Genomic DNA, 25,884 nt, shown 5'->3' with positions numbered 1-25,884 from the left:
ACTTTATTGTTTTATTAATAATCTGTTGTGATTTTTCTTTCAAGTAGCACATGTACCATCAATTTTTCCTGATAATATGTAATATATTTGGTCCTTTTACTAAAGATAAACTGTTTTAGTTACCGAACTCTAAAATTTACGAGGTGAACGTTAACGCAGCAATAAACTTTTCCCTTCATCCCATATGGACATATGCGTCATCCACATGGCAGCACAATATCCCCCTCCTGTGTCTTAATTCCACATCGCAACGACTCAGTCACGCCCATTTAACCACCAGGCTCGGTTTGGTGCGTCTAAACAAGAATTAAACGTACGTTTTTTTTTTCTCTTTACAACAATATTGTGTTGAATTTCTATACTGATATGAGTGTTTGCTATTTTCCGTAAAATATCGAAGTGTTTATGGGGTACTTTATAAACATATGGCCCCAATTTGCTAAAATAAATACAAATTACGTGATAAATAGCTGTTTCCCCACAATAAATAGTTGCGCCTCAATTAGCTAGCGGTTTTGCGCATGCGCGCTACCGTTTACCGTTTCCTCTTCCTGTGTCTTGTGCTAAAGTCCAGCTGGAATACATTTTTCTACGAGCTGTTTTGAATTAAAGAGAGGATTTCGGTGAGTTTCTGCTCATTTTTATGACCGAATGTATTATCTGTATGACTAAGTAAAGCTCACATTTGTTATTAAAACATACAACTGCGTCATTATTTAAAGGTAGCAGCAGGACTAGTTTTAGCTAACCAACGTGTCATCTTCACCATAAGCTAAATCAACAGCTTTTGATGTTATTTTCTCAGCAGATTCTTTGAATATTGAATTTACTGACTAAAACAGTTCTGCTCAGCTATCTCTTTATCAGTAGATATGCTTTGCAACTCTGTAAAATAAGTGCTATTGTTGAAGATATTATTGATTTAGTCCCAAAGCTAATGTTTACATAAGCTGTTAAAGCGATAAACCAACAAAAATCATCACAGTCGGCCTTCGGTTATTATGTCACAACCTAAAATTGTTTCTGTCTTAGTCCTGATTGATGATTTTGCCTTGCAGGGTGTCTTTTATGAGTAACCAAAAGCAGCAGAAGCCAACGCTAACAGGCCAGCGTTTCAAAACTCGAAAAAGAGGTGACAAGTCCTCATGTTCACTCATTTGTTTTGACGCAATCAAAATGCTGATTTTAAATAAGATTTAGCTTATTTGATTTCGTTTAGTTATTTCCAAAGCTTTTTGTTTAGATTTATTGTCTACTAAATGTAATAAAACGTGGAGAAATGCACTGCAATAGCTAAAAGGTTGTGGAAAAAATGTTTTCATCCGGTTATTAATGTTCTTGAGAGCTTAAAGTAACCTAGCATGAGATTATCAGCAGTCATATTCTGTCCATGAGTCCGTGGCATGGTTTAATCAAAATTATTGTAATTATTTTCTTCAGATGAAAAGGAGAGGTTTGACCCTTCCCAATTCCAGGAAAGTATTGTACAAGGCCTGAACCAAACTGGCACTGATCTGGAAGCTGTCGCTAAGTTCCTTGACACTTCTGGTGCCAAGCTTGACTACCGACGATATGCCGAGACTCTGTTTGACATCCTGGTTGCTGGTGGGATGCTGGGTGAGTCTACATTAACATCAAAGTTGAAGGTGCAGCATGTAAGAACATAGTGAGAAATTTAGTGTGAGAAAATCCCCAAAAAGTCTCAATGTTTCAGTCATTTTGGGAAGGAAGGTTATGGGGTTGGGTGATGGGCTGAGCCATTATGGTCGTTATTTTTACAGGAGGCAATTTGTTTATTTATTTCATTTGTTTGCCCGTGAGTTGGTTTGTAAATGATACATATTTTACACATTACACACGAAGAACATCGTGGAGGTAATCATCATGAAAAGATTGCCATCAGCACATCTGAGCATTTTCTCACCTTCTCCGACGCTGGCGGCGCGCAGAGGAGGAGCTCAGAGAGCATCTGTGATGCACTCGACATTGTGCACAACTGCACGGTGTGGATTGGAAAGTGGAAACCCTTCTCTCTTTCAGAGTGTCGGCAAGACTTCTCGTTATTTCTTTTGGAGAAATGTTTCCTGAATCTTTGGCTGAAGTAGTGCTCGTCATTATTCAGCACCTGCTTCGAGTGTGTCAGTGGAGCGTGTATTCATCCAAAACATTTAAACATCCACGGGATCGTCTGAAGCAAAAGTCCAGAACCTCATAACCTCTTCAGCAAGCTACCTAGAGGCATTTGATTACGCACAAACAGGTGATCAGTTCAGGTTTGCGTGTAGCAGAAGGAAAGTGCTTTCATTTAAGTGCAATAGTTTAATTGCATTGTTTATGTTACTGGGGCACTCTGTTTAGCTTGTTTGGACTAAATGTTAATTGAAATGAATGGAAATTGAATGAATATTTATTATTTTCAAATTGAAAGTGACGGGGATAAATGGATCATGCGACATCTGGCTGCGAGCAAATGTCCTCAAAGTTCGTCCAAACGCAGCAGCGATTCATTCCGTTTCCTACTCGGACTCATAAAAGAAAAGGAAAAAAACAGTAGCCTATGTTCTTAAGAAAATACATTTGTTTAAATAAAATACAACAATAGTGGGCACCACAGGGAAACAAAGACTTGGCTTCTTTTAAAAATTTAACTGTTTAATACGAGCCTTCGATACATCACTCAACCAAACTACAAATACAAAATTAAACACAAAGAAACATCTAAATTTCTCTTCCAGCAAACAGATGTGCTTCACTTGTATAAAAAAAATCTATGTTTTGGGTTTCTTCTGTCTTCACAAATGAGTCCGTGCATCATGACGTCACATGCACAAATGAATTGCCCATCGTCTTTTTTTTTGGACAGATGATCGGAGGTGGGAACATGATACAAATCGCCCAACTCTACAAGGTTATACTGAAGCATATTTCATACCCAGCGGGGATTGTCAAATGTTGTCCTTTCCAAACAAAGGAAGGAGGGACTTAACTACTGTTTACCATCAGTGAGTGTGGTAGGGCTGGGCGATATGGCCTAAAATTAATATCACGATATATTGAGGATTTCACCTCGATAACGATAAATGGAGGATAGCTACAGGTATGGGCAGAAAGAAAAGATGGGGCTGTCACGTGTATTACGTTGGGTGACATTTTTACATGACTCAAGGTGGTACAGCGTCTTAAAGGGACATGAATGTTGCCAACCTACACACACCTTTTCATTTTTTTATTGTCAAATTTATTGACATGGGAATAGGGTTGGGGATCGTTTGATTTTGAACAATTCCAATTCCTTGTTTCGATTCTGATTCCCGATTCCGATTCTTTCAAGACATTCCATGTTTTAAATGAGCCAGCTAACCACAGGTCCTACTTCAGGAAATAATCTTAACTTCAACATGCATTTACTTCTATGAACATTAACATCACCTTCATTTAGACAAAAACATGTTTTCAAGAAAAAGAGAGACTTGCAGTAGGGCTGTCACGGTAACCGCAAAAATGAAATATCGCAATATGAAGAAGCCCACCGCGCTGCATCATGCGCCACCGCGATTACTGAACTTGATTCAACTCAATGATGCATGTTGAGAAGGATGGCTGCACTGGTATCAAAACGAAACGTTACTTCGCTCCTTTGGGAGCACTTTGGTTTTCAGTACGTCAGCTGCTGCGCAGCCAGAGTCCTTGGCCGAGACAGAGCTGCCACCAGCGGCAAAACAATAATAATAAACGCTCGGAGACCTGCTGAAGTCCCGGACAAGCACTGCTTCTGCAACCGCCCCGAAGAGAGTTTGAGCCGAGCTGGAGCTCACTCGCTACCTGCAGGAGGAATGCATCCACCCTAAAGAAACCCCCCTGACATGGTGGAGCAACAACCGGGAGAGATTCCCTTTGCTCGCCAGTCGCACGCAAGTACGTGTGTGTTAGTGCAACGAGCGCACCACCCGAGAGGGTTTTCAGTGTTGCTGCAAATGTTGCCACCCCTCTCAGATCCTCTCTCAAACCGTATATGGTTAACATGCTGGTTTTCCTTGTGGGTAATAAGGACGTGACCGAGCTATAAATCACCGTCATTCGTGTGAAAGTGAAAGTGAAATGATAGTGCCCCGCGCCCGGTACATGTAATTTTTTATGCTTGATTTTAAACAACTAAACAAAATGGGGACTTGTTTCTTATTTGTTAAATGCTGCAGCCAAATTTGCATTTAAAAGTTTAACCTTCTCCTGAATTTTGTTGTTTTTAAGTTCAGTCGTACTCCGACTGTCGGAGAAACAAACGTTACTGCGATCTGTGTTGTTACTGCCCTTTGATCTGCATTCAGTAAAGTGTTATGAAAGAAGGCACAGCAATTTTTGACCTTTTTTAAATGTGTAAACATTATGTTTAGATAGTACTGCAATATAAAAAAGTGCTGCGATAGTATCGCACACCGCAATATTAAGCCACCCTGAATCACTGCAGGGGGAATTCCTCAACCGCGACAGCCCTAACTTGCAGCACAACCAGCGTGTTTGTTTCTGACCACAAACAAAGTCTGGAAGCAGCCTCTGGGATGAGAGGCTATACGTCTCCAACATATCCAGAAACGTCCAGCTGTTCTCAGCTAAAACTCTCAGGATGATCACATCCAGGATGACCGAGATCTACACCTCCATGCTGCAGCAGCATTCAGTCAGAACAGAAAGTGAAACTTGAATGTGGCTGGCTGCGTCTGACTGCTGACGCTCCGTGTGTGTTTTTGTTTCTGCAGTGAGACAAACGTAGGGTTGCGTTATGTAAACCCCGGTTCTTTGATAGCAGAGTAAGGTGTTTCACTATTGGAATCGCCCTGGCGTGACCAACTACGGAAGCTCCAATGACATGATGTCTGTCCCTGACAGACCGGTTGCGCCGTGCCCAGGCTCCGCCCACCCAGTATATACACGGCCAACCAACACCTACTCATTCGGGCGATTTTTTTTTTTTTTTTACCGTTAATGCAAGAAGGGAATTATTGGTGAAACACCTCACTCTGTTATCGAAGAACCGGGGTTTACATAACGTAACCCTACATTCTTTTTCTAACTTCATTCGGTGTTTCACTATGGGTGATATGGCCCACTCCCGGATTGCACGTCCATCCCGAAGCGAGCGGCAGCAAAATTCTACTTAACCACTAGGCAGACACTGTGCATCCTGCCTCCAGCACTGAATGGGCCAGTGAAGGTTGAGACACATGCAGCCTGTAAAACCGCACAAAAGTTAGCGGCGTAGCCCAGCTAGCTGCTGCACAAATATCCTGGATTGACACTCCACGAAACGGGGACCAAGATGTGGCCATGCTCCTTGTAGAATGAGTCCTCACCCCCAGAGGGGGTTCAGCACCCTTACACCTATATGAAAGGCCGATTGCTTCTACAATCCAGTGTGCCAGTCTCTGGCGAGACACAGGTTTGCCTTTATGGGCCGTGACCCAAGAAACAAACAACTGGTCTGTTTTTCTGAGACCAGCAGTCCTGTCCATATACACCCTTACAGCTCGAACAGTGCAGAGACAATTGAGCTTCTGCTCTTCTGCTGAGGAAAAAGGCAGAAAAGCTCCACAGGGGAGCAGCTATACGACGACACCAGAATGTCAAACAGACGACTCCATTCCTTTAGGCACAAAAGCTGAATTGGGCCGCAGACACACACTAGTGTAGCCAGGGGCCCACCGTAAACAAGAGGGACTGACTGACCATGCCTGAAGGTCACTCACCCTCTTTGCTGTAGTTAAAGCTAAGAGCAGTGCAGTTTTTAAAGAGAGAAATTTCAATCCAGCCCCATCTACAGGTTCAAAAGGATGATGACAGAGGGCCTCCAGAACAAGAGAGAGGTCCCACAGTGGTACCAGTGGCCTAAAGACTGGTAGCTCACAGCGAGCACCCTTCATGAAGCGACTCCCTAATGGGTGTTGCCCCACTGGTTTGTCACCAAACCTCACATGGCATGCAGAAATTGCAGCCAGATAAACTTTGATAGTGGCGAAAGCTTTACCCTTGTCCATCAGACTCTGCAAAAGAACAGAGTACATCTACCACCGAACACTGCAATGGGATAACATGTTTTTCTTCACACCACACCTCAAAAACTCTATTTACAGCTGTAAAGAGAGCGAGTTGAGGGGTCCCTAGCATTTTGAATGGTGTCAATGACACTTGGGGGCAGGCCTGCCATGCTCAGATTCCACTTCTCACGGACCAGGCCCACAGAGACAAGCGGTCTGGGTGAGGGTGATAAATCTCTCACCTGGCTTGGGACAGGAGACCCCTGCAGACATGCAGGGGCCAGGGTTTGCTCTAAAGCATCTGGATTATTTCTGCCACCCACGGCTTGGATGGCCACAATGGAGCCACAAAGATCAGCAACAGCGACAACTTAAGATCGATGTGTGAGCAGCGTGAGAGGTCGGATGTTTTCATCTGAACCCTTAAAACCTCCAGCAGGCTACGCTGCACTATTGACGTGTTGGCGCGCGGTGCTACCAACTTAGCGACGTGACATGTCTCGGAGAAAGCGTAAAAACACGTTGAAGCGTTCTGAAGCGGGAAAATAACGCCTCTTCTTAAGCAGAGCACGACGTCGCCGCGGCTCGTTCACTCTCTGCCGAGCCGGACTGAGCTCGATAACATTGACCCAGCACAGCCACTGGGTCGTTGGAGCTGCCCCGTGACTGCCTGATGGAAAACCAGCGGGTTTCATCAGACTCATAAAGTTTCTTGTTTTTGCTGGGGACCCCCTGTATTTTACCGCTCCCCCCTGCAGTCTTCCCCTATTAACATTTAAAATGATTCTGTAAATCCGTGTATCAATAGAAACAATCTCTGCCTCTGCCAGCTGCAGTAAATGTAGTCTCCAAATAATAAATGAGGTCCATTCATCTGTGGATCTCCTTTGATCTGCATTAGGGATATTCTCAGCACCAGAACAGTGAAGCAAAGAAAGATTCCTGAGTTTGTTAGTAGTTTTATTTATTAGGTGCATCTGGCCTGTTCTATTTTTCTCTGAAATGAGATCAAATCAGTGCTTCTATGGGTTGTCTCCTCTCTGCACTAGAAAATTTTACTTTATTTAGAGATGTGTCATAATTTCTCCCAAAGCCCCCCCCCCCCCCCCCCCCCCCCGCTCGGCCGGCCCCACCGCCACAGCTGGAAAAATTCCTAGGGGAAACACTGGGCTCCCAGTGTTTTCTTTACTGTGGAACACAGGTAATAATGGCTCTTTGATGGGAACAGGTTGCCCACCCCTGGTCTAGCCCCACCCTGTCGACCCTTTGCCGCTGAGGCAGCTGCTTCAAACCCAGGCTTGGGTGCCTGAGGTGGCTGAGGGTTATGTTCACGAGGCAAGCAGAGACTGAAGGCCTCACCTTCCTGCTTTCTGCGGGTACTTATCTCAGTCATCTCCTCCAAGGAAGGGCCAAAGAGACCTTTGGTAGGGTCATTTGCTGCATCCATGGCATCAGCTTTCTGGGTGTCGCCTAGGCCTGACAGGTTTAGCCACAAGGCTCTCACCCGAAACCGCCAAACCCATCACACATGCACAGCCCTGGAATGGTCCTCTAGAGGAGCGCAGGATGAGATCATTCACCACACAGATTTCATCCCATAAAGCTGGGTTAGGCGCCCCAGAGTCCAGCTGACGACCCATTTCCTCCAGGATTTCTCCTTGATAAGCTGACTAGAGATTAACTGCATTGAGGGAACACACAGATTGGCCAGCATATTTGTACATCCTCTGAAAAATGGATGCCGTGAGACGATCTGTTTTAGATGGGAGAGAGATGCTGGATGATGCTGACACGGATCTGTGGTTGGGGTGAAGGTGGTATGCCACTGAAGGCTCCACCATTGGGGGTTTGGCCAGCCCCAATTTCCCCATCCCATGCACCTCCAGTTTAGAGCATCCCTTGGTGGGGAGTTTGCTCTTAAATGGGCTTCACCAGTAACGGCTCATGTCTCTCATGCATGCTGGGACAGCCGGCAAGAGCTGCTTGGGTGGAGCGGAGGATAGTGGCAGCCTCTTACCATCATACAGGTCTCGTTCCACCCCGTCTGCCCCCTGGGCTGCCGGCCACTGAATGTTGAGCTTTACCGCTGCTCGTCTGCAAACCTCGTACAGATCGGCGTCCCGCTGTGATGCCACCCCACTGCCGCTAGACGGCCTAGAGTGTTGAGCTGGGAAGGTGGAATCCTCTTCCTCCTCTTCCATGTCCAAGTCAAGGAGGTCTGAGTTCGCATCACCTCCAGCCACGTCCTCAACCGCATCGAACAGCCCGCTGTCAACCAGCCCCTCGAACAGAGGTGGTAGCGGGGGCTCCACTTCCATCATATCCGCCCAGCTTGTGGAGGCTCGCGGCTGATGGTTGTTACCTGCATCTACAGGCGTGGCCGAGCCGAGGCCTGGGTCCCGGCCGTTAGCCACTGCCACTCTAAGCCTCCTTTCACTTATCTTCTCCGGCATGGAGGAGCAGTGAGGGCATGTTTGCGGGTTAGCCAGCGATGCCTGGGCGTGAGCAGTACCCATGTACGTTATGCACATAGGATGAGGGTCCCTGCCTGAAATAGAAGTCCCACATGGCCCCGGGCACAGGTGGGATGCAGCCTCTTTAGCTTTCGGTTCCGACCCGTCAGTCGGGGTAGGGGTGGAAGCCATAGCTGAAAATCGGACTCGTCGTGACACATTAGCCCGAAAAAGCGTTAGCAAGCTAGTTAGCAGGTGTAAGTCTGCAACTAAAGCTATATTTTAAATGTAGGGCAACTAGTAGTGACACGTTAGCTGCACGCAGACAGCTGGTGTGATCAGCTCTGAAAAGTGCTGATCACAATTTGCAGATCACGTTTATTTTTCACGGAGATTGGCTGCGGATTGCTTTTCCAGTCGGCATTCTAGGAATCGAAATAAAAAACTTTGAAAGATTCTGAGAAAAATGAACAGTTGGAACCGTTCCTATCGATGCTCGATGCCCAACCCTACATGGGAACAATTATCATGATAAGAATCAGAAATTTTGATAAAGATAAGTTTTCGATTTATTGCCCAGCCCTAGAGTGTGGGGTTGTGGTGCCTCCTGCGAGCTAATGCTGCAGCACCAACAATTGTTTAAAAAAAAAAAAAAGCTCCTGAGTTGTTTAAAGTGGTTGCAGTAACCAGATTTTACCACAGGTTGTCATTTTACTTCATTTCTACATAATGCACCTTTAACGCAATTGACTTGTTAACAGATACCTGCCAGTTTAGCAAGATTATTTAACTACAAAATCATCTTAAATATATGCATAAATTGTTCAAAATAGTCTTTTTGCTGCTTTTGCAATTATTCAAGACATGCCTTCTGTGTAATCAAACTCCTGTGTTGGATTGTGAACCAAGGTCTGAAACCTGAAGCATAACTGAAGTTTATGGAGTGAGTGGCTTGTTTTTAATAAAAAATAGGATGGTCTCTTCTTTGTTTTCATCATACCTTTGAGAATGTAGACGCTGAGCAAAGCTGTTCAATCATAAAAGAAACAGGAATTGTTTTTATTTTTAGCCCCAGGAGGAACTCTGTCAGAAGACATGACCTGCACAGAATTCTGTGTCTTCAAAGCACAAGAAGACATGGAGACCATGCAGGCCTATGCACAGGTAAATACTCCTATTTCCTTACAGGAAACATAAATATGGCTGGTATTTCCGGTCATACATGTATTGTATTTGCAGGTCTTCAACAAGCTCATCAGGCGTTACAAATACTTGGAAAAGGGGTTTGAGGAGGAGATCAAAAAGGTTTGTTATTGCGGCTTTATCTGTCAAGTTTCTTAATTAATTATGGGATATATAATACTCCCTGACTCTCAACAACTGTATTTTTATTTATTTATTTTGTTGTTTCCAGCTGCTGCTGTTCCTTAAGGGCTTCACAGAGTCTGACCGTAACAAACTGGCCATGCTAACTGGAATCCTGCTGGCCAATGGGAATCTCTCTGCATCCATTCTCAGCAGCCTCTTCAACGAGAACCTGGTCAAAGAAGGTAACGGTCACCACTGTGCTTGTCCTGTATTATGTGCACAATTTAGTCAGTGACACTTTTACAAATTGTTCCAGAGAAGTTGTATTTTAAAAAATTCAGTTTCATGTTAAACTGTTCAGTTGGAACCTGATGCAGGGTTCTTAAAGGTTGCTCGAAACTGTTGAAAATGCTTTAAATCCCATCTTGTATTTTCAGGGTTGTGGAATCTTTTGAAATGATATTATAGTGCATGAAACTATCAGAAATGTTTAACTTTAGCTAACACTTTTTAAAAAACAAGTAACTGAAATAATTTTGAGCTTAAAGGCCAAGTTCACTGAGGAACCTTTTTCTTTTTTACTCTTTATTTCCTGTATCAAACTCACCCATCTTGGCTCACAATGGGGAAGTCTGTTTTTACTAATGGGCCATTCCCATCTGTACCGGGTCGGCCCGGGCCGGGTAGCCCCAGTCGGCCCCAGCCTGGCCCGGTTGATTCCACACATCCTTGCCTTAAGCCCATGTGGGCTGATTCTACCCACCAATCAGAGGCTTGCTCTAATGGAAGGTGTGCATTTGCTGTCAGCAGTGGGTGTGTTGGCCCTGGTCGGCCTGAAGCAGACCCCCTCGAGAAGAGGGCTGAGAATGAGCCTTGGTTGGCCCGGAAAAATACCAGGCCACCCAGATATGTAAACAACCTACGCTACCCGGCCCGGGCCGACCCGGTACAGATGGGAATGGCCCATAAGCATCCAGGAGAGAGTAGAGCATGTCTCGGCAAGTGGAAGCTAGCCGCTTGCAGTAGCAAATTCAGAGCATGGCAGAATTATTTCAGGCTTTTGTTATTTGTGAAGATAAAACATCAAAGTTGCAAAGCAGACATTGTCAGTTGTAGAGTCACGATGCTGTTAGCCAATCAGGGGCAAGATGTCCAAATATCAGGAAATAAGCCTCTAAATCCTGCTGTTTTCTGCCCATTTCTCTGCTGGCTAGCTTCTTGTTCCTGAAACAGGAGCGCCAGAACATTTTTCCTACACAGATTGACTCACAAGGCATTCATTTATATAAGAGACCATTACAACTGCAAATGTGTTAAAAAAAACGGGCAAACCTGATCTTTAAATTTGGTGTTTATGCCGGTGTGAAAATCATGGGAAAAGACTGTTCAAAGTTGTCGGAACACGGGCTTGAAACCGACTTTTAAAAGATGAAAGGGCTCTGCTGATGGACAGTGACAGTATTTAAAATTTTCTACCTCGATTTTATATTTTGTAAAGAATAAAATATGCAACTGTCATCAAGTTACAATATTCATACCAGATTATCCCAAATGGATCTTTTGTATTTTACTTCTAGACATCAGTCAAGTTTAGGGGAGGGATGAATCTTCCCTGTGAGTAGAAGTGTTGGTGAATAGTTCCTTTTTAACTGTGTTTATAATTTAGCACGTTCATATTTACAAGTTTAATTTGAAAGCTTTTCTTTAAATTGAACGATTTCTGATGCAGCTTTACAACATAACAAACACGGGTTTTTAAGTACAAACTAGGGATGGGTACCGAATTCGGTACTTTTTAAGGTACCGACCGAGCACCGATTCACGTCATTTCAAACGGTGCCTCGTTTCGGTACCGGTCCTTCGTAACGAGAACTTGCCTAGACAGCTGCGCATGCGCAAGAGTGTTATGTCGTCGATCCCTGCGAGCCAGTTGTAAACAGAGCAGCATGGTAGAAAGAACGCACGCTAAAGCTTGGGTCCACTACACTAAATGTGATGGGTAACTGGGTGATGATGAAACCAGCGACAACGATCTAAGTGAGACATCCTCATCTGCTCCGGTAGGTAAATAAAATGTTTAAGATAACATTAGCTTGATATGTTAGCTTCCGTTTCGCTAATGGTGCGTTCACTTTCTCCTTGGAACTCCGAATTTCCGACTAGAAGAACATGAACGCGCTCTAAAGTTTGGCTTCACTTTACTAAATGCGACGGGTGAAGACGAAAGAAACCAGTGACAACGATCTAAGTGTGAGGCATCATCGTTTTAATCTGCTCCAGCAGCTAAATAAACTGTTTAAGATAACGTTAGCTTGGTATGTTAGCTTTCATTGCTACCATTGTTATCAGCTAATGGTGCGTTCGCTTTCTCCTGGGAAATTCTAACTTCCCAGTAGGAAAAATCAAATGAAAAAAAAGGACGGTAAAAGGAATGAAGATACAGTAAATTTAGTTCACAGTAAAGATGTTTGCTTTAGTTTAATTATCAGCTTATAAAATTACAAGTACGATGTTAAAATACAAACAGTTGAATGTTATTTATCGTGATATTTATCAAATATTGTTATATATTGAGAAAAATATATATTTAATTATAAAAGAGAATTAAAATAATAAACACTCAAAAGTATCGAAAATTGGTACCGTTAAGTACCGGTATCGATTCGTAGGTACCGGGAATTAGTACCGGATTGATTCAAATGTCAAAGGTACCCATCCCTACAAATCACAAATATTAGAACATACATTTTTTGAGAATTATACACGCCAGCTGTGTCACTGTGATTTCATTCAACCTTCACGTAACAGATGGTGGGCAAGTATGCAAGAAAGCTCTAACAGTTTTGGTTTGTTTTTAATGTAGACATTATTCTTTGCATTTCAAGTGGCATTTTAGATATTTTAACTAAACATTCGGCTAAACAACACAGACATCTCCACAGGCAGCTGTTCCTGCTGGCAAGCAGAAAAATGGTTTCCAAACAGAGACGCTGACATGTGGCCGGGACACACGAGGTTACCCTCGAAGAACTGCAGCGATTGAACAGCATCTGATCAAACATCATTCCAGCCAGGAATGAAAGTTAGTTTGTATTGATGCTCAGTTCTGTAGAAAACATTTTATTTGAAACAAAGACAGACTCCTATTCACCAATATCTAATTTGTACTATATTAATCTTTTTAATCCAAAGAAAAGTTATTAATGATCTTATGTTCTTTAACCACGAATTTGTCTTCAGTGACAGAATGACTGTTTTTGTAGCTTTCCTTCAGTCTAAGTGGGACCAAAGTCCAACTAGCTCACTATTTGTGTGAATAAGTCGTTTTAGTACACGCTCTGGTTATTAATTGATAGTAGGAAGATGCAGATGGTAGTGTGAGTTTTGTCTGGCTTGGTTCTGTTTGTCTTTTGCTGGCTGCAATAAAAATAAATGCCCAAAATCACTGCAGCTGATGGATAGCCTCAGCTAATCCAACACAACCCATTTATAGTCATTTGGCCCAGAAACTAGCTTGATAAATTGGAGCGACTCTTAGTCTACTTCACGTTTTCATGCGTTAAAGCTACTGAAGTGTTCTTCACCGACATCATATTGTTTTATTTTTGATTTAGATGCTTTTCCTCTCAACCAGATTCCAACGGTATTATGGCATTGTTCCAGTTAAAAGCCACACGTTTGTTTGCCGACGTATTACTGCAGCTTAACTTAATTCTGGCAGATCTGTTGGCAACAGCTGAATCACGTTGTCATGCATTTGTTCAGGTGTTTCTGCATGCTTTGCCATAAAACTCTTCAAATCCTGGCTTTCCGAGAAGGACATAAACTCAGTCGCCGGCAGCCTTCGAAAGGTTGGCATGGACAACCGACTCATGGTGAGGACGGCGTCTTTAATACAAATCTTTACCAATCCAGTGGGAGCACTCTGAATATGTATGATGGATAAAAGAAGGGCATTCATCTTCAGTAGTTTAGGAGTTTGTATTGCTCAAGAGCCCGAATGCTATTCCGGTTTTTGGTAATAGACACTCCACCGAATCCAAAGCAACCAGAAGGTACAACAGTTTTATCTCTTCAAAGCCATTTAAAGGTGCAATAAGTAAGAATTTTACAGTGAAATAAAAACAATGAATTTAATTTCTCAACTAGAAAGGATACATTGAAACAGATTTCCTTCTCAGCCGACTGGGGGAATAAAAGGTTTACGGTGTATCTTTGTACTGCTTCAGTCACGGGTGTATAGTTTATATCATTAGGTTTGCCATGAAACGTTCTTTGATCTGCTCCGTGTCTGCCACTAGATCTATTTTGAGACGTTAACTTTTTTTAAGGGGAAAGGTGGTGTGATTGATGAATTTAAAGGAAGTGGCATCCTGACTAATCACTTTTGATGGACAGTGGAAAAATTGAGCATGTCTCCATTTCCCTCTGTGGGCCTGACACAGAGTTTTTACGTTGACTCATTATGGCATAGCCTGTGACCGTACCAACGCAGATGGAGCAGTATAAATCAGACTTAAGTGAACGGGACTATAAAAGTTTTGGCTGGTCCGCTTTGCCTTGTGCCCTGAATTACGCATTTGCTGTACTTCAATTTAAATGATAAATAAGTATGTGTGTTTTTACTTTGTTAAGTAATTTGAGATGCTTGTTTCATGCTACTTCTTTCATCCTGGAAGAAGGATGTGAAGTTTGCTAAATTCAGCCATTTTTCTTCTCCTTGTCTGGTTTGATGACTCAGTTTTTGTGAGACGAGCAGTTGGAGTCCTCTATGTTCTTTCACATAAAACCTCAAGTAACTTATGCTGCCGTTAGAAAATAAGTGGCTTCTTGGCATCAAAACATGTCTTTAAAATTCAGTCATTGTATGTGAAGTGAAATCCTTGGCACATACAGTGGGGCAAAAAAGTATTTAGTCAGCCACCGATTGTGCAAGTTCTCCCACTTAAAATGATGACAGAGGTCAGTAATTTACATCATAGGTACACTTCAACTGTGAGAGACAGAATGTGAAAAAAAATCCATGAATTCACATGGCAGGATTTTTAAAGAATTTGTAAATAAGGGTGGAAAATAAGTATTTGGTCACTTCAAACAAGGAAAATCTCTGGCTCTCACAGACCTGTAACGTCTTTTTTAAGAAGCTTTTCTGTCCTCCACTCGGTACCTTGTTAATGGCACCTGTTTGAACTCATTATCTGTATAAAAGACACCTGTCCACAGCCTCAAACAGTCAGACTCCAAACTCCACTATGGCCAAGACCAAAGAGCTTTCGAAGGACACCAGGAAAAGAATTGTAGACCTGCACCAGACTGGGAAGAGTGAATCTACAATAGGCAAGCAGCTTGGTGTGAAAAAATCAACTGTGGGAGCAATTATCAGAAAATGGAAGACATACAAGACTACTGATAATCTCCCTCGATCTGGGGCTCCACGCAAGATCTCATCCCGTGGGGTCAAAATGATCATGAGAACGGTGAGCAAGAATCCCAGAACCACACGGGGGGACCTGGTGAATGACCTGCAGAGAGCTGGGACCACAGTAACAAAGGTCACCATCAGTAACACACTACAACGGCAGGGAATCATATCCTGCAGTGCCAGACGTGTTCCGCTGCTGAAGCCAGTGCATGTCCAGGCCCGTCTGAAGTTTGCCAGAGAGCACATGGATGATACAGCAGAGGATTGGGAGAATGGCATGTGGTCAGATGAAACCAAAGTAGAACTTTTTGGTATGAACTCAATTCGTCGTGTTTGGAGGAAGAAGAATACTGAGTTGCATCCCAAGAACACCATACCTACTGTGACGCATGGGGGTGGGAACATCATGCTTTGGGGCTGTTTTTCTGCTAAGGGGACAGGACGACTGATCCGTGTTAAGGACAGAATGAATGGGGCCATGTATCGTGAGATTCTGAGCCAAAACCTCCTTCCATCAGTGAGAGCTTTGAAGATGAAACGTGGCTGGGTCTTCCAACACGACAATGATCCCAAACACACCGCCCGGGCAACAAAGGAGTGGCTCCGTAAGAAGCAGTTGAAAGTCCTGGAGTGGCCTAGCCAGTCTCCAGACCTCAACCCCATAGAAAATCTGTGGAGGGAGTTGAAAGTCCGTGTTGCTCGGCGACAGCCCCAAAACATCACTGCTCTCGAGAAGATCTGCATGGAGGAATGGGCAAAAATACCAGCTACTGTGTGTGCAAACCTGGTAAAGACCTATAGTAATCGTTTGACCTCTGTTATTGCCAACAAAGGTTATGTTACAAAGTATTGAGTTGAATTTTTGTTATTGACCAAATACTTATTTTCCACCCTGACTTACAAATAAATTCTTTAAAAATCCTGCCATGTGAATTCATGGATTATTTTCACAGTCTGTCTCTCACAGTTGAAGTGTACCTACTGATGAAAATTACTGACCTCTGTCATCATTTTAAGTGGGAGAACTTGCACAATCGGTGGCTGACTAAATACTTTTTGCCCCACTCTATAAAATGGGCTCCGAAAATAACTTTTATTTCTCCATAGACCCCCATTCATATGTTTTGGCAGTAGGGGATCCATATACCAGAAGTAGATGGGTGTGATGTAGGCTGCTGATCGTTTACAAACTGTCCTCCCTACATACTTCCTGGTTCCAAAGCAAATCATATTTGAGCCTGCGGGGTTGCCGAGTCTGCTCCTGCAAATGCTCCTGCATCTGCATTTGTAATTTAACACTAGCCGGAAAATAGCAGCAGGGTTGTAGAAAGAGCGTTGGTCAGTTTTACTCTAATATTGGGTAAAGAAGGCTAGAGGCTAACGTTTAGCTAACTATGCTAACCATGAATTAGAATAAAATAGTCAGCTCTGTATAACTCAGCTTAATTCATCATCTAGAATCTTCTGGCACTGATGCATAACTGGAAACTGGCATGAAACTCGTGAAGAAGAGGGGCAAGACACTTTTGTTCTTATACATGGACCGCAGTACCCAAATTTGACCACAAGATGCCAGTCTTACTTCATGCACCTTTAATTATCTGTGACGCTTACCTGGTTGGGAAAAAATGTAGTTTTACTTTGGAATATTTGTATTACAAGACAGAAAAGGACAATTTTTTAAAATCTCAGGACTTGCAGTCTAAGTAGTTTTTAAAATATGTCTCTTTCAGGAACTGTTTCCTGTCAACAAGCGCAGCAGTGAGCACTTCTCCAAATATTTCAATGAAGCCGGGCTAAAGGAGCTTTCAGACTTTGCCAAAAACCAGGAGTCCATCGGTGCTCGCAAGGAGCTGCAGAAGGAGATTGAGGATCAGATGGCGCGTGGGGACCCCCTCAAAGATGTACGTCACCAAAGTTTCTTCTACTAATCTGAGATCTTTTCATGCAGCACACCTCTGAGACGAGCGATGAAAATTGCTTTCCTCTTGACCTCTGACTGCCTTTGTCTTGAGGAGTGGTGGTGAAACGGTTGAAGTGAATCATTGAAAAGTTCCTGAAATCCACTTAGCCTCAGAAATATTATCAGCTCCCTCATTGCGGCTCAGAGTTCTCATGCTGCAGTGATCAACGGGATTTGATCAGAGGTAAGATTCTCCAAATGCTGCCTTTCGTTTGACTTAATGGTCACTAACGTGTGTTGCAGATTATTACTTACATCCGAGAGGAAATCAAGAAAAACAACATCTCCGAGCAGACGATGATCGGACTGATTTGGTCCAGTGTGATGAGCTCAGTGGAGTGGAACAAGAAGGAAGAGCTAGTCACCGAGCAAGCCATCAAACACTTAAAGGTGTCTAAAGAAGCCTGATGTCTCTGAAACGATCCAGTTTGCCTTTAACTTAATAGAAATGAGCTAAATCAGAGAATTTCTACCAGCAGAGTAGAAGAAACGCATGAAATCAACTCAAATCTTTCATAGAACAAATGTTTCACATCCTCAGCAATACAGCCCTCTGCTGAAGGCGTTTACCTCCCAGGGCCTCTCAGAACTCACTCTTCTGCTCAAGATCCAGGAATACTGCTATGACAACATCCACTTCATGAAGGCCTTCCAGAAAATTGTTGTTCTGTTCTACAAAGGTGAGATAATTATGCCCAGAAGGTTCCTGTGCCCATGTTTGCATTTGTGAGGAAATAAAGTTTGTTTTATGGTGGGAAGCTATGAAGGCGTGTATGACCGATGCCAGATGGCCTGAGATTATAGCCAAAGTTTGTCTTGATTGATGTCATCAACCAGCCCTGGCGACATCTTTTTTTTTCCTTTTCAAGCACCTGGTCTGGCATCTGTGCTGTTGGCGTTCTATTGAATCCGTTTTCTTTCTGTTATTTTTTTATTTGTATTTATTATTTATTTTTCACATTTTAAAGCGGACGTCTTAAGTGAGGAGGCAATTCTGAAGTGGTACAACGAAGCTCGCTTGTCCAAGGGGAAAAGCGTTTTCCTTGAACAGATGAAGACCTTTGTGGAATGGCTGAAGAACGCGGAGGAAGGTGGGAATCTCCGCGTCTGTCCAGAAGGTTGTAGCGTCATTATTGTTTGCTGTTTCTTACGCACGCTGACAGATGTTTTCACTTTTTCAGAGTCCGAGTCCGAGGATGAGGAGGCAGACTGAAGATTTCTGATGACAACAACCTTAATAAATACCTTTCTTTTACTGACTGTAACACAAATGTTACAGAAACCCGTCTGTGGTCTTTTCCTGGTCTGTTCTCTACCTCTGCATATTTTCCATTCTCATGGGAAGACTTTAATGCGCAAGTTGATACTTGTACTGCTCCTTTACCCTCCCGCTTTTCTAATGGGGTCCATGCTTTTTCAGTATTTTAGGAGTGGGCACCACCCCACCCCTCCCACGTGGACCCCAAGGGATAAACCACCAACCCTGCTCAACCATCTTCTGTCATGGAGGGGTTACTCGAAAGGACAGCGGAGAGCCATTCTCAGTGCCAGATTCAGTCTTTTATTTATTTATTTTTTTCAATCGTTCCTTCAAAATTGGTCGACAGATTTCACAGCTGCCATATTTAGTCTCTGATCTCTTATTCACCAGAGGTCCATCTGTGTAGCTGTGATATTCTGGTCGTCTGAAAGACAAACCATGTTTTTGACCTCGTTTTACTTTTCTGCCAGTTAGACGACAGCGCCAGACTTACTGCCAGTTTGATCCGATTCTGGGAAACGTATTTTATTATTATTTTTTTTAATCGACGTTAATGGTGGTAATTTTGACTCCAGAAAATGAGAATTATCTGTAAACCTCATGTAATTGAACCATACAAGGTTCTCTTTGCTCATACATATAAAAATGAATAAAAAGTGATTCATTTTATTGACTTTGGTGTTTATCCTGGTTGTTTCTCATCAAATGTCTTTTTTTTTTATTACTACTAGTTGATTTCGTCTTGCTTTACCTGATCGTCCAATCAAAAACGACAGGCTCACATTCATAACCTGAGGTGCAAACAGCAATCTCAGTCACTTCACTCCTATCCCAATTTAAATGGTAATTATGGTGCAGTCAAGCATGCAGAAATGAGAGTGAGACGGTGATTCGAGATGCCTTCAGAACAAAAGGTCAACACAGGTGCATTAAGAAAAATGTATTTCACAAAGTCTAAAAATAGTTTTGTGAATCAAGAAGTCATAAAGAGCAGAGAAGTTAAATCATTATCAAGTTCTGATCAGTTTTGGTCTGTACCAATAGATGGCAGTAAACCCTTAAGAGTTTGATATCCTCCCATTAAGGCTTACCAAGGTTTTGGGATCAAACTCAAATAGAAAATGCCAGTTTGAAAAAAAAACGTGAATATAAAGTATTAGACACAGGAAACTACAAAGTATCCAGCACAAGTACGCTCTCCACTTCTGCGTCTCAGGAGGATTTGTTTGCCTTTTGGTTTTATTTAGTCGCTCTGAAGAACATGAAACAATTTCACAGTGACATGCTGGCGGAGGGAAACATGACTGCTTTGGAGGCTTGTGTGAAGGCGTATTTAAGTGCACGCGAGCATCTCTGAGCAGAAATGATACCCTTATCCTTCCACCTCCCAAACACGGCTCTGCACTGTGCAAAGCATCTTCACGGGGCTGCTTCTGTAGCCGCACACACAGGGCTCCTCCCCACACATTCAGGGCTGCTGTGGTTTAATGAGGTGTCCACGCCGAGCTCCTCCGACACATCTGCTGCTCCGCGTATGCCGGTGCAGCAGCCATTCTAGGATATTACTAGCTTTTTGCTTATTTTATCAGAAAATTGGACAAATGGTATCTTAGCACCATCAGGACCAAAGGTAGACAGTCCCATAGTGCATTATCCTCCAGCACACACATGAAAATCAAAGCTAATGAATAGGCCTGCTGACTGTTTTGCTCCCCCTCTCAGCCAGATGAGAATTTGTTAAAGATGAACAGAAGAACAGAGGACTTCGTGTCTTTTTGGACCTTTCTGTCAATTGGACTTCCTGCTTGAAGTGAGCACAGCGTGCCAGGGGAGCCGTAGAGAGCAATTATTCTGAATTTCACACTGCGGCTTTGGTCAGTAAACATGACTGACTGCATTGCAGACCTCATCTGAATATGCTGTCAGAAAACACAAAGAGAGAGGGCAGTGGATCTTCTGATTGTGATAAAAGAGCGACTTGAGATAATTACGCAGTTTTCAGCAACAACAACTTAAAAAAGTCAAATACAATTTACCCAATTTACCTACTCAAGCATGCCATGATTTGCTGTGCACAAAAGAAACACTGTTGTTGTTTTTTTGTTACGGGCAAGTTTCAAGTGAGAGCGAGCTGCTTTGCATTTTAAGCAGCGCCGTGTGGCAGGCACAATGCTTTTTCCTGTTCTGCTGTTTCTGTGTTTATGGACGACCACTGTGATGCTGCGTTTATCAGCCAGGTGAAATATGGAAATGAGTCCAAACATGTTTACTCGCTGAATCCTGCCAATTGGTCCCCGCATCGGTCTTTGCTAAACATCCTAAAGCACAACAGCCTTTTCTGCCTCGGTTGTAGTCACGGAGAAGTGAGCGCTGCCTCGGCGACAGCAAACAGTTGTTCGGCTCCCAAAAACCAGGAGGGCCGAGGGGCTTTTGGCATTCACGGACAAACGCTGTTGTTTGTCAGCTGTTATTGATGCTGTGGGGTTAACGTGACCATCCGTACGTTCGTGTTTTCTCCTGGAGTCAGGCTACAAATAGCTGTTTTTTTTAAAAGGCTGTGGCCTGGTGCTGTTATTCTCACAGTTATTCAATAATGCATAAGGTTCTTGTTTATAGAGGCCCCTTAATAAGCGGCATTAAGATTTAAAAATGTTACACTTTTTTGCCACCTAATTGAAAATTCTAGTTAGTATTTAACCTTTGTGTCAAAAATGAAATAAAAATGAATATCCTTTAATTAGGCTACTTTAGTTTTTTAAGTGAGGCTTTCTTGAACCTGTTTTTGTTATCTTGTTCCGCCAACATCATGGTGGCTTGAAATTCCACTGCATGTCCAAATAAGATTTGGTACAAATTAAATTTTTCCTTTTTATTTGAAGAACCGGCAGTTGATCAACTTTAAATGCCTAAAAGTGAAATGGAATTATATAATCTAATCTCTCCTGGTCACAAATCCTATTTATTATGTTTTTTCTATGTTTTTTTATTCTCACATTAGAAGGATCAATCTGAGAAAAAACTCATTGCTAACAACTGATTTACTCCTAATCTTTGCAGGGCTTTTATTGAAAAACTTGTCCATAGCTGCAATTAGTGAGTTTGCTTTGTAAAAGCTTTCCCAACAGTGAGAAGGGTGCTACTTAATTTATTTAATGACTCGGTGGTCAGTTAATTAAAAACTCCCAAACTAATACAGTCTAATCAAACAGTCCTGCAATAGACTGAAGGGAAAAACTGTTTGTTCAAACTCGTCTGTTTATTCAGCTGTGTTCTGTTCTGTTATTATTATGACAAGGCTGATGAGGTTAAGATAATCGACACAAACTTATTGGAGTTTAATTTAGCTGCACTACAAACTTCAATTTTCATTAACTTAATAAGCCACAGGACTATAATTTCACATTATAGTTCAATGTTTATTTATTTTTTGTTTTCTTCTAAGTCGGTCTGATTTTTATTGTCCCAAAGATGAACCATCCTTGTTTGCCAATCGTGATCCAGCCCTGGACAGCCATTATCCAGCATGTTTTTGTGGTTTCCCTGCTCCAACACACCCGATTTGGTGGATTTTAGCATAAATCTGTTAAAGGTGTGGAACACTCATTTAATCAATACATTTACAGAGGTCTAGTAGGAATGAATGTTTTGTAAGTCATACTCAGGGGGCAAAAAACACTGATGCACCATTTCCAGGAACTAGAAGTCAGCAGTGTTGCCAACTCAGCGAATTTGTCGCTGTTTCTAATGACTTTTTGACCCCCCTCAACGACTTTTTTTCCAAAAAGCGCCTAGCGACAAACTTAGCGACATTTCTCAGGACCCGTTGCAGTATACAGAATGCTGAATATCAGCAGGGGGCAGATTGAGACAGAATGTCATGCGTCTGTGACAGTGTGAGCGTCCTGTCCCCGTGACCCGATTGATCATGCGCCCTGGCTACTTGGTCAAGAGAGATGTCCCTTTGGCTGACTGGTTAGCGCATGTGACTCTCACCTGGGAGTCTGTGTATCGAATCCTGATTGGACCTTTTTTTTTTTTTACTATCCGCCACAGATCTCTGATGAACACACAGCATTGATAGCTTCAGCAACGCTGTGCCACTCTGTAGATTTTCTCTTATTTGTTTTGCAAAAGCACTTCCTTTCATTTTTCCACTTCACCCACAAGTTCCTCAATTTTTGCTTCGGTGAAATAGCGCTTCCTTGATCTGTGTTGACCATCGTTAATGGTGAAATGCTGCAACAAGCCGGCTTATGTATATGGATGAGATCCACAAGGCACTTTGCATTAACCATTTATGGCAGAAAGTGGGCGTAGATGGTAGTAGAGGAGTTTAAGTGTCTCAGGGTCTTGCTCACGCATGAGGGAAAGATGGAGCACAAGATCGATAGGCGGATTGTTGCTGTGTCTGCAGTGATGCAGGCGTTGTACCGATTTGTCGTGGTGAAGAGAGAGCTGAGCTGGAAGGCAAAGCAAAATTTCAGTTTACCAGTCGATCTACGCTCCTGCCCTCCCCTATGGTCACGAGCTTGAACGAGATCGCAGATACAAGTGGCTGAAATTAGTTTTCTCTGCAGGTTGGCCGGGCTCTCCCTTGGAGATAAGGTAAGAAGCTCGGTCACCTGGGAGGGGCTCGGAGTAGACCCGCTGCTCCTCCACATCAAGAGGAGCCAGTAGAGGTGACTCGGGCATCTGGTCAAGAGGCCTCCCTGGTGAGGTCTTCCAGGCACGTCCAACTGGCAGGAGACCCAAGGGAATATCCAGGGACCGCCTTGGGATTACCCCGGAGTAGCTGGTCCAAGTAGCTGGGGAGAGGGAAGTCTGGGCCTCATAACTTGGGCTGCTGCCCCCCCAACCTGACTCCGGATAAACGTCTGAAAACGGATGGATGGTGCTGATGTTTAGACAGTGCAGATAAAAATAGCTTTAGTCTAACTCTGGTGCATTTGCAGCAATGCTATTAATGTAAGAAGTCTTTTCCAAATAAATCTTTTTTATCTTTGATGACAAACATTTTAGGAAATGGGCCATTTTATGTTTGCCAGTAGCAGTAGTAGCTGTAATAATAATAATATTAATAATAAGCGTAAGTATAAATGAAAGAAATATTCAAACCAAAACTCTCGTTATTTCAATTTAACGTTTGATATTTAAATTAAAAATAACATTTAAAAACCACAACTGTTTTCTGATTAAATCCAATTACCAAAGCATGCACACATTATTGTCATTATTTTTAAATCATTAATAAAAAGGCAGAATGCAGATGATGTGTGGTAAATTTGCAAATGTGTGCCTAAATGTCATTAAAAATGATAGAAAAATGAGAGCTACTTAATTCTGATGGTGTGGATTCAGTTCAGAAGGTTTACGTGGTGAAAAATGAACACCAATTATCGCAGTTTGAGTTTCTGTGAAGTAAACGTTGAGTTGAAGTCTCCAAGCAGCTGCCTTTGCTTCTCACAAACAGATGTAAAACCAAGGTGACTACAGGTGAAACTCCAAAAATTACAAAAAAGGGATTCACGAGTCCTTAGATGGTCTCTCGGTCTACGATGAATTACATAAATAAATGTAAACTTGTTTTGTTGGACCTTACAGCTGCGTTCGACACTGTGGACCACGAAGTGTTGCTCCATCGTTTGGAGTATAATGTCGGAATCTCTGGTCTGGCCTTAGACTGGTTCAGATCTTATTTGAAGGATAGGACTGTAAGTGTAAGGATGGGTGGGTTTAGTTCTGGATTCACACACCTGCAGTGGGGGGTCCCACAGGGTTCAATATTAGGACCACTATTGTTTTTGATTTACATATTGCCACTGGGGGACATCATGAGGAAGTATGGAATTCGACTTCATATGTATGCTGACGACTGCCAACTTTACTTACCCTTGGATTATAGAAGCAACTGTCCCATTATTACCTTAATGCACTGTGTAACTGAAGTTAAGTCATGGTTGACGGACAGTTTTTTATGTCTGAATGAAAGTAAAACTGAGGCAGTGCTGTTTGGGTTACATTGTGATTTAGAGCGATCAAAACTAGATTGTAGGGATACGAATGCCTACCTACGTTCTTCGGCGGTCAACTTAGGAGTGACATTAGATAACGCTTTCACCTTTGATGCACATGTGGGTGCAGTTGTATCGCCCTCTTTTTACCACTTGCGACGTCTGGCCAAAGTGAAGTCATTTTTAACTAGAAAGGACCTCGACACTGTTGTGCATGCGCTTATCACCTCTCGTTTAGACTACTGTAACTCTGTCTTAATTGGGGTGAGACAGAGTACAGTAGCTCATCTGCAGCTTGTGCAAAACGCCGCGGCAAGATTCTTAGAAGGGAAAAGGAAATATGATCATGTGACACCCATCCTGGCAGATCTGCACTGGTTACCGGTCGTTTTTAGAGTGTGTTTTAAAATTATTTTATTGGTTTTTAAGGCATTGAATGGGATGGCACCAGAATATTCATTTGACTTGTTACAGCCATATATACCTAGTCGTTCACTCCGCTCAGAGAGTCACCACATGCTTCTAGTCCCCGCAACTAGGCTCAAAACAAGAGGAGACGGGGCTTTTTTGGTAGCAGGCCCAAAATTATGGAATGATCTTCCATTATCTGTGCGACTCTCCACGTCAGTAGAGGTTTTTAAGAAGGCGCTGAAGACCCATTTTTATAATCTGGCTTTTAAATCTGTGTGTTAACTGATGTTTTGTATTTTGCTGTTTTTAATTTTTTTTATTGGATTCCTATATATTCTTTGTTTTAATCTTTTTAGTTTAGTCTTGTGCAGCACCTTGGTGACATGATATGTCTGTAAGGTCTTCGTCTTCGTCTTCCTCCGCTTATCCGGGTCCGGGTCGCGGGGGCAGCATCCCAATTAGGGAGCTCCAGGCCGTCCTCTCCCCGGCCTTGCCCACCAGCTCCTCCGGCAGGACCCCAAGGCGTTCCCGGACCAGATTGGAGATGTAACCTCTCCAACGTGTCCTGGGTCGACCCGGGGGCCTTCTGCCGGCAGGACATGCCCGAAACACCTCCCCGGGGAGGCGTCCAGGAGGCATCCTGACCAGATGCCCAAACCACCTCAACTGGCTCCTTTCGATCCGGAGGAGCAGCGGTTCTACTCCGAGTCCCTCCCGAATGTCCGAGCTCCTCACCCTATCTCTAAGGCTGTGCCCGGCCACCCTACAGAGGAAACTCATTTCGGCCGCTTGTATCCGCGATCTCGTTCTTTCGGTCATTACCCAAAGCTCATGACCATAGGTGAGGATTGGGACGTAGATCGACCGGTAAATCGAGAGCCTGGCTTTCTGGCTCAGCTCCCTCTTCACGACGACAGATCGGCTCAGCGTCCGCATGACTGCAGACGCCGAACCAATCCGCCTGTCGATCTCCCGATCCCTCCTACCCTCACTCGTGAACAAGACCCCGAGATACTTAAACTCCTC

General features: G+C 43.2%; 1 protein-coding gene across 1 annotated transcript; it reads left to right on the top strand.

The window, feature by feature from the left end:
• The first annotated feature begins 485 nt into the window (after positions 1-485).
• LOC107390197 (eIF5-mimic protein 2-A) lies at positions 486-19,109 on the top strand. Its single transcript, XM_015966776.3, has 12 exons — positions 486-623; positions 1,059-1,132; positions 1,441-1,617; positions 9,552-9,646; positions 9,722-9,787; positions 9,897-10,032; positions 13,556-13,665; positions 16,946-17,116; positions 17,419-17,565; positions 17,717-17,855; positions 18,144-18,266; positions 18,357-19,109. Exons 2-12 carry the CDS (start codon positions 1,069-1,071, stop codon positions 18,386-18,388), a joined length of 1,260 nt encoding a protein of 419 aa, XP_015822262.1. The 5' UTR covers positions 486-623; positions 1,059-1,068; the 3' UTR covers positions 18,389-19,109.
• Positions 19,110-25,884: the final 6,775 nt, after the last annotated feature.

This window comes from Nothobranchius furzeri, chromosome 14 (genome assembly GCF_043380555.1).
Source record: "Nothobranchius furzeri strain GRZ-AD chromosome 14, NfurGRZ-RIMD1, whole genome shotgun sequence".
NCBI classification, from domain to species: Eukaryota; Metazoa; Chordata; class Actinopteri; order Cyprinodontiformes; family Nothobranchiidae; genus Nothobranchius; species Nothobranchius furzeri.
This window is presented reverse-complemented; position numbering and strand designations above follow the sequence as displayed.

Bases quoted from the DNA above. Each gene is read 5' to 3' on its own strand.
- LOC107390197 (XM_015966776.3), top strand. From the start codon at position 1,069: ATGAGTAACCAAAAGCAGCAGAAGCCAACGCTAACAGGCCAGCGTTTC. The intron at 1,133-1,440 runs GTGACAAGTCCT...TATTTTCTTCAG, and splicing joins TTTCAAAACTCGAAAAAGAG to ATGAAAAGGAGAGGTTTGAC. The intron at 9,788-9,896 runs GTTTGTTATTGC...TGTTGTTTCCAG, and splicing joins TTGAGGAGGAGATCAAAAAG to CTGCTGCTGTTCCTTAAGGG.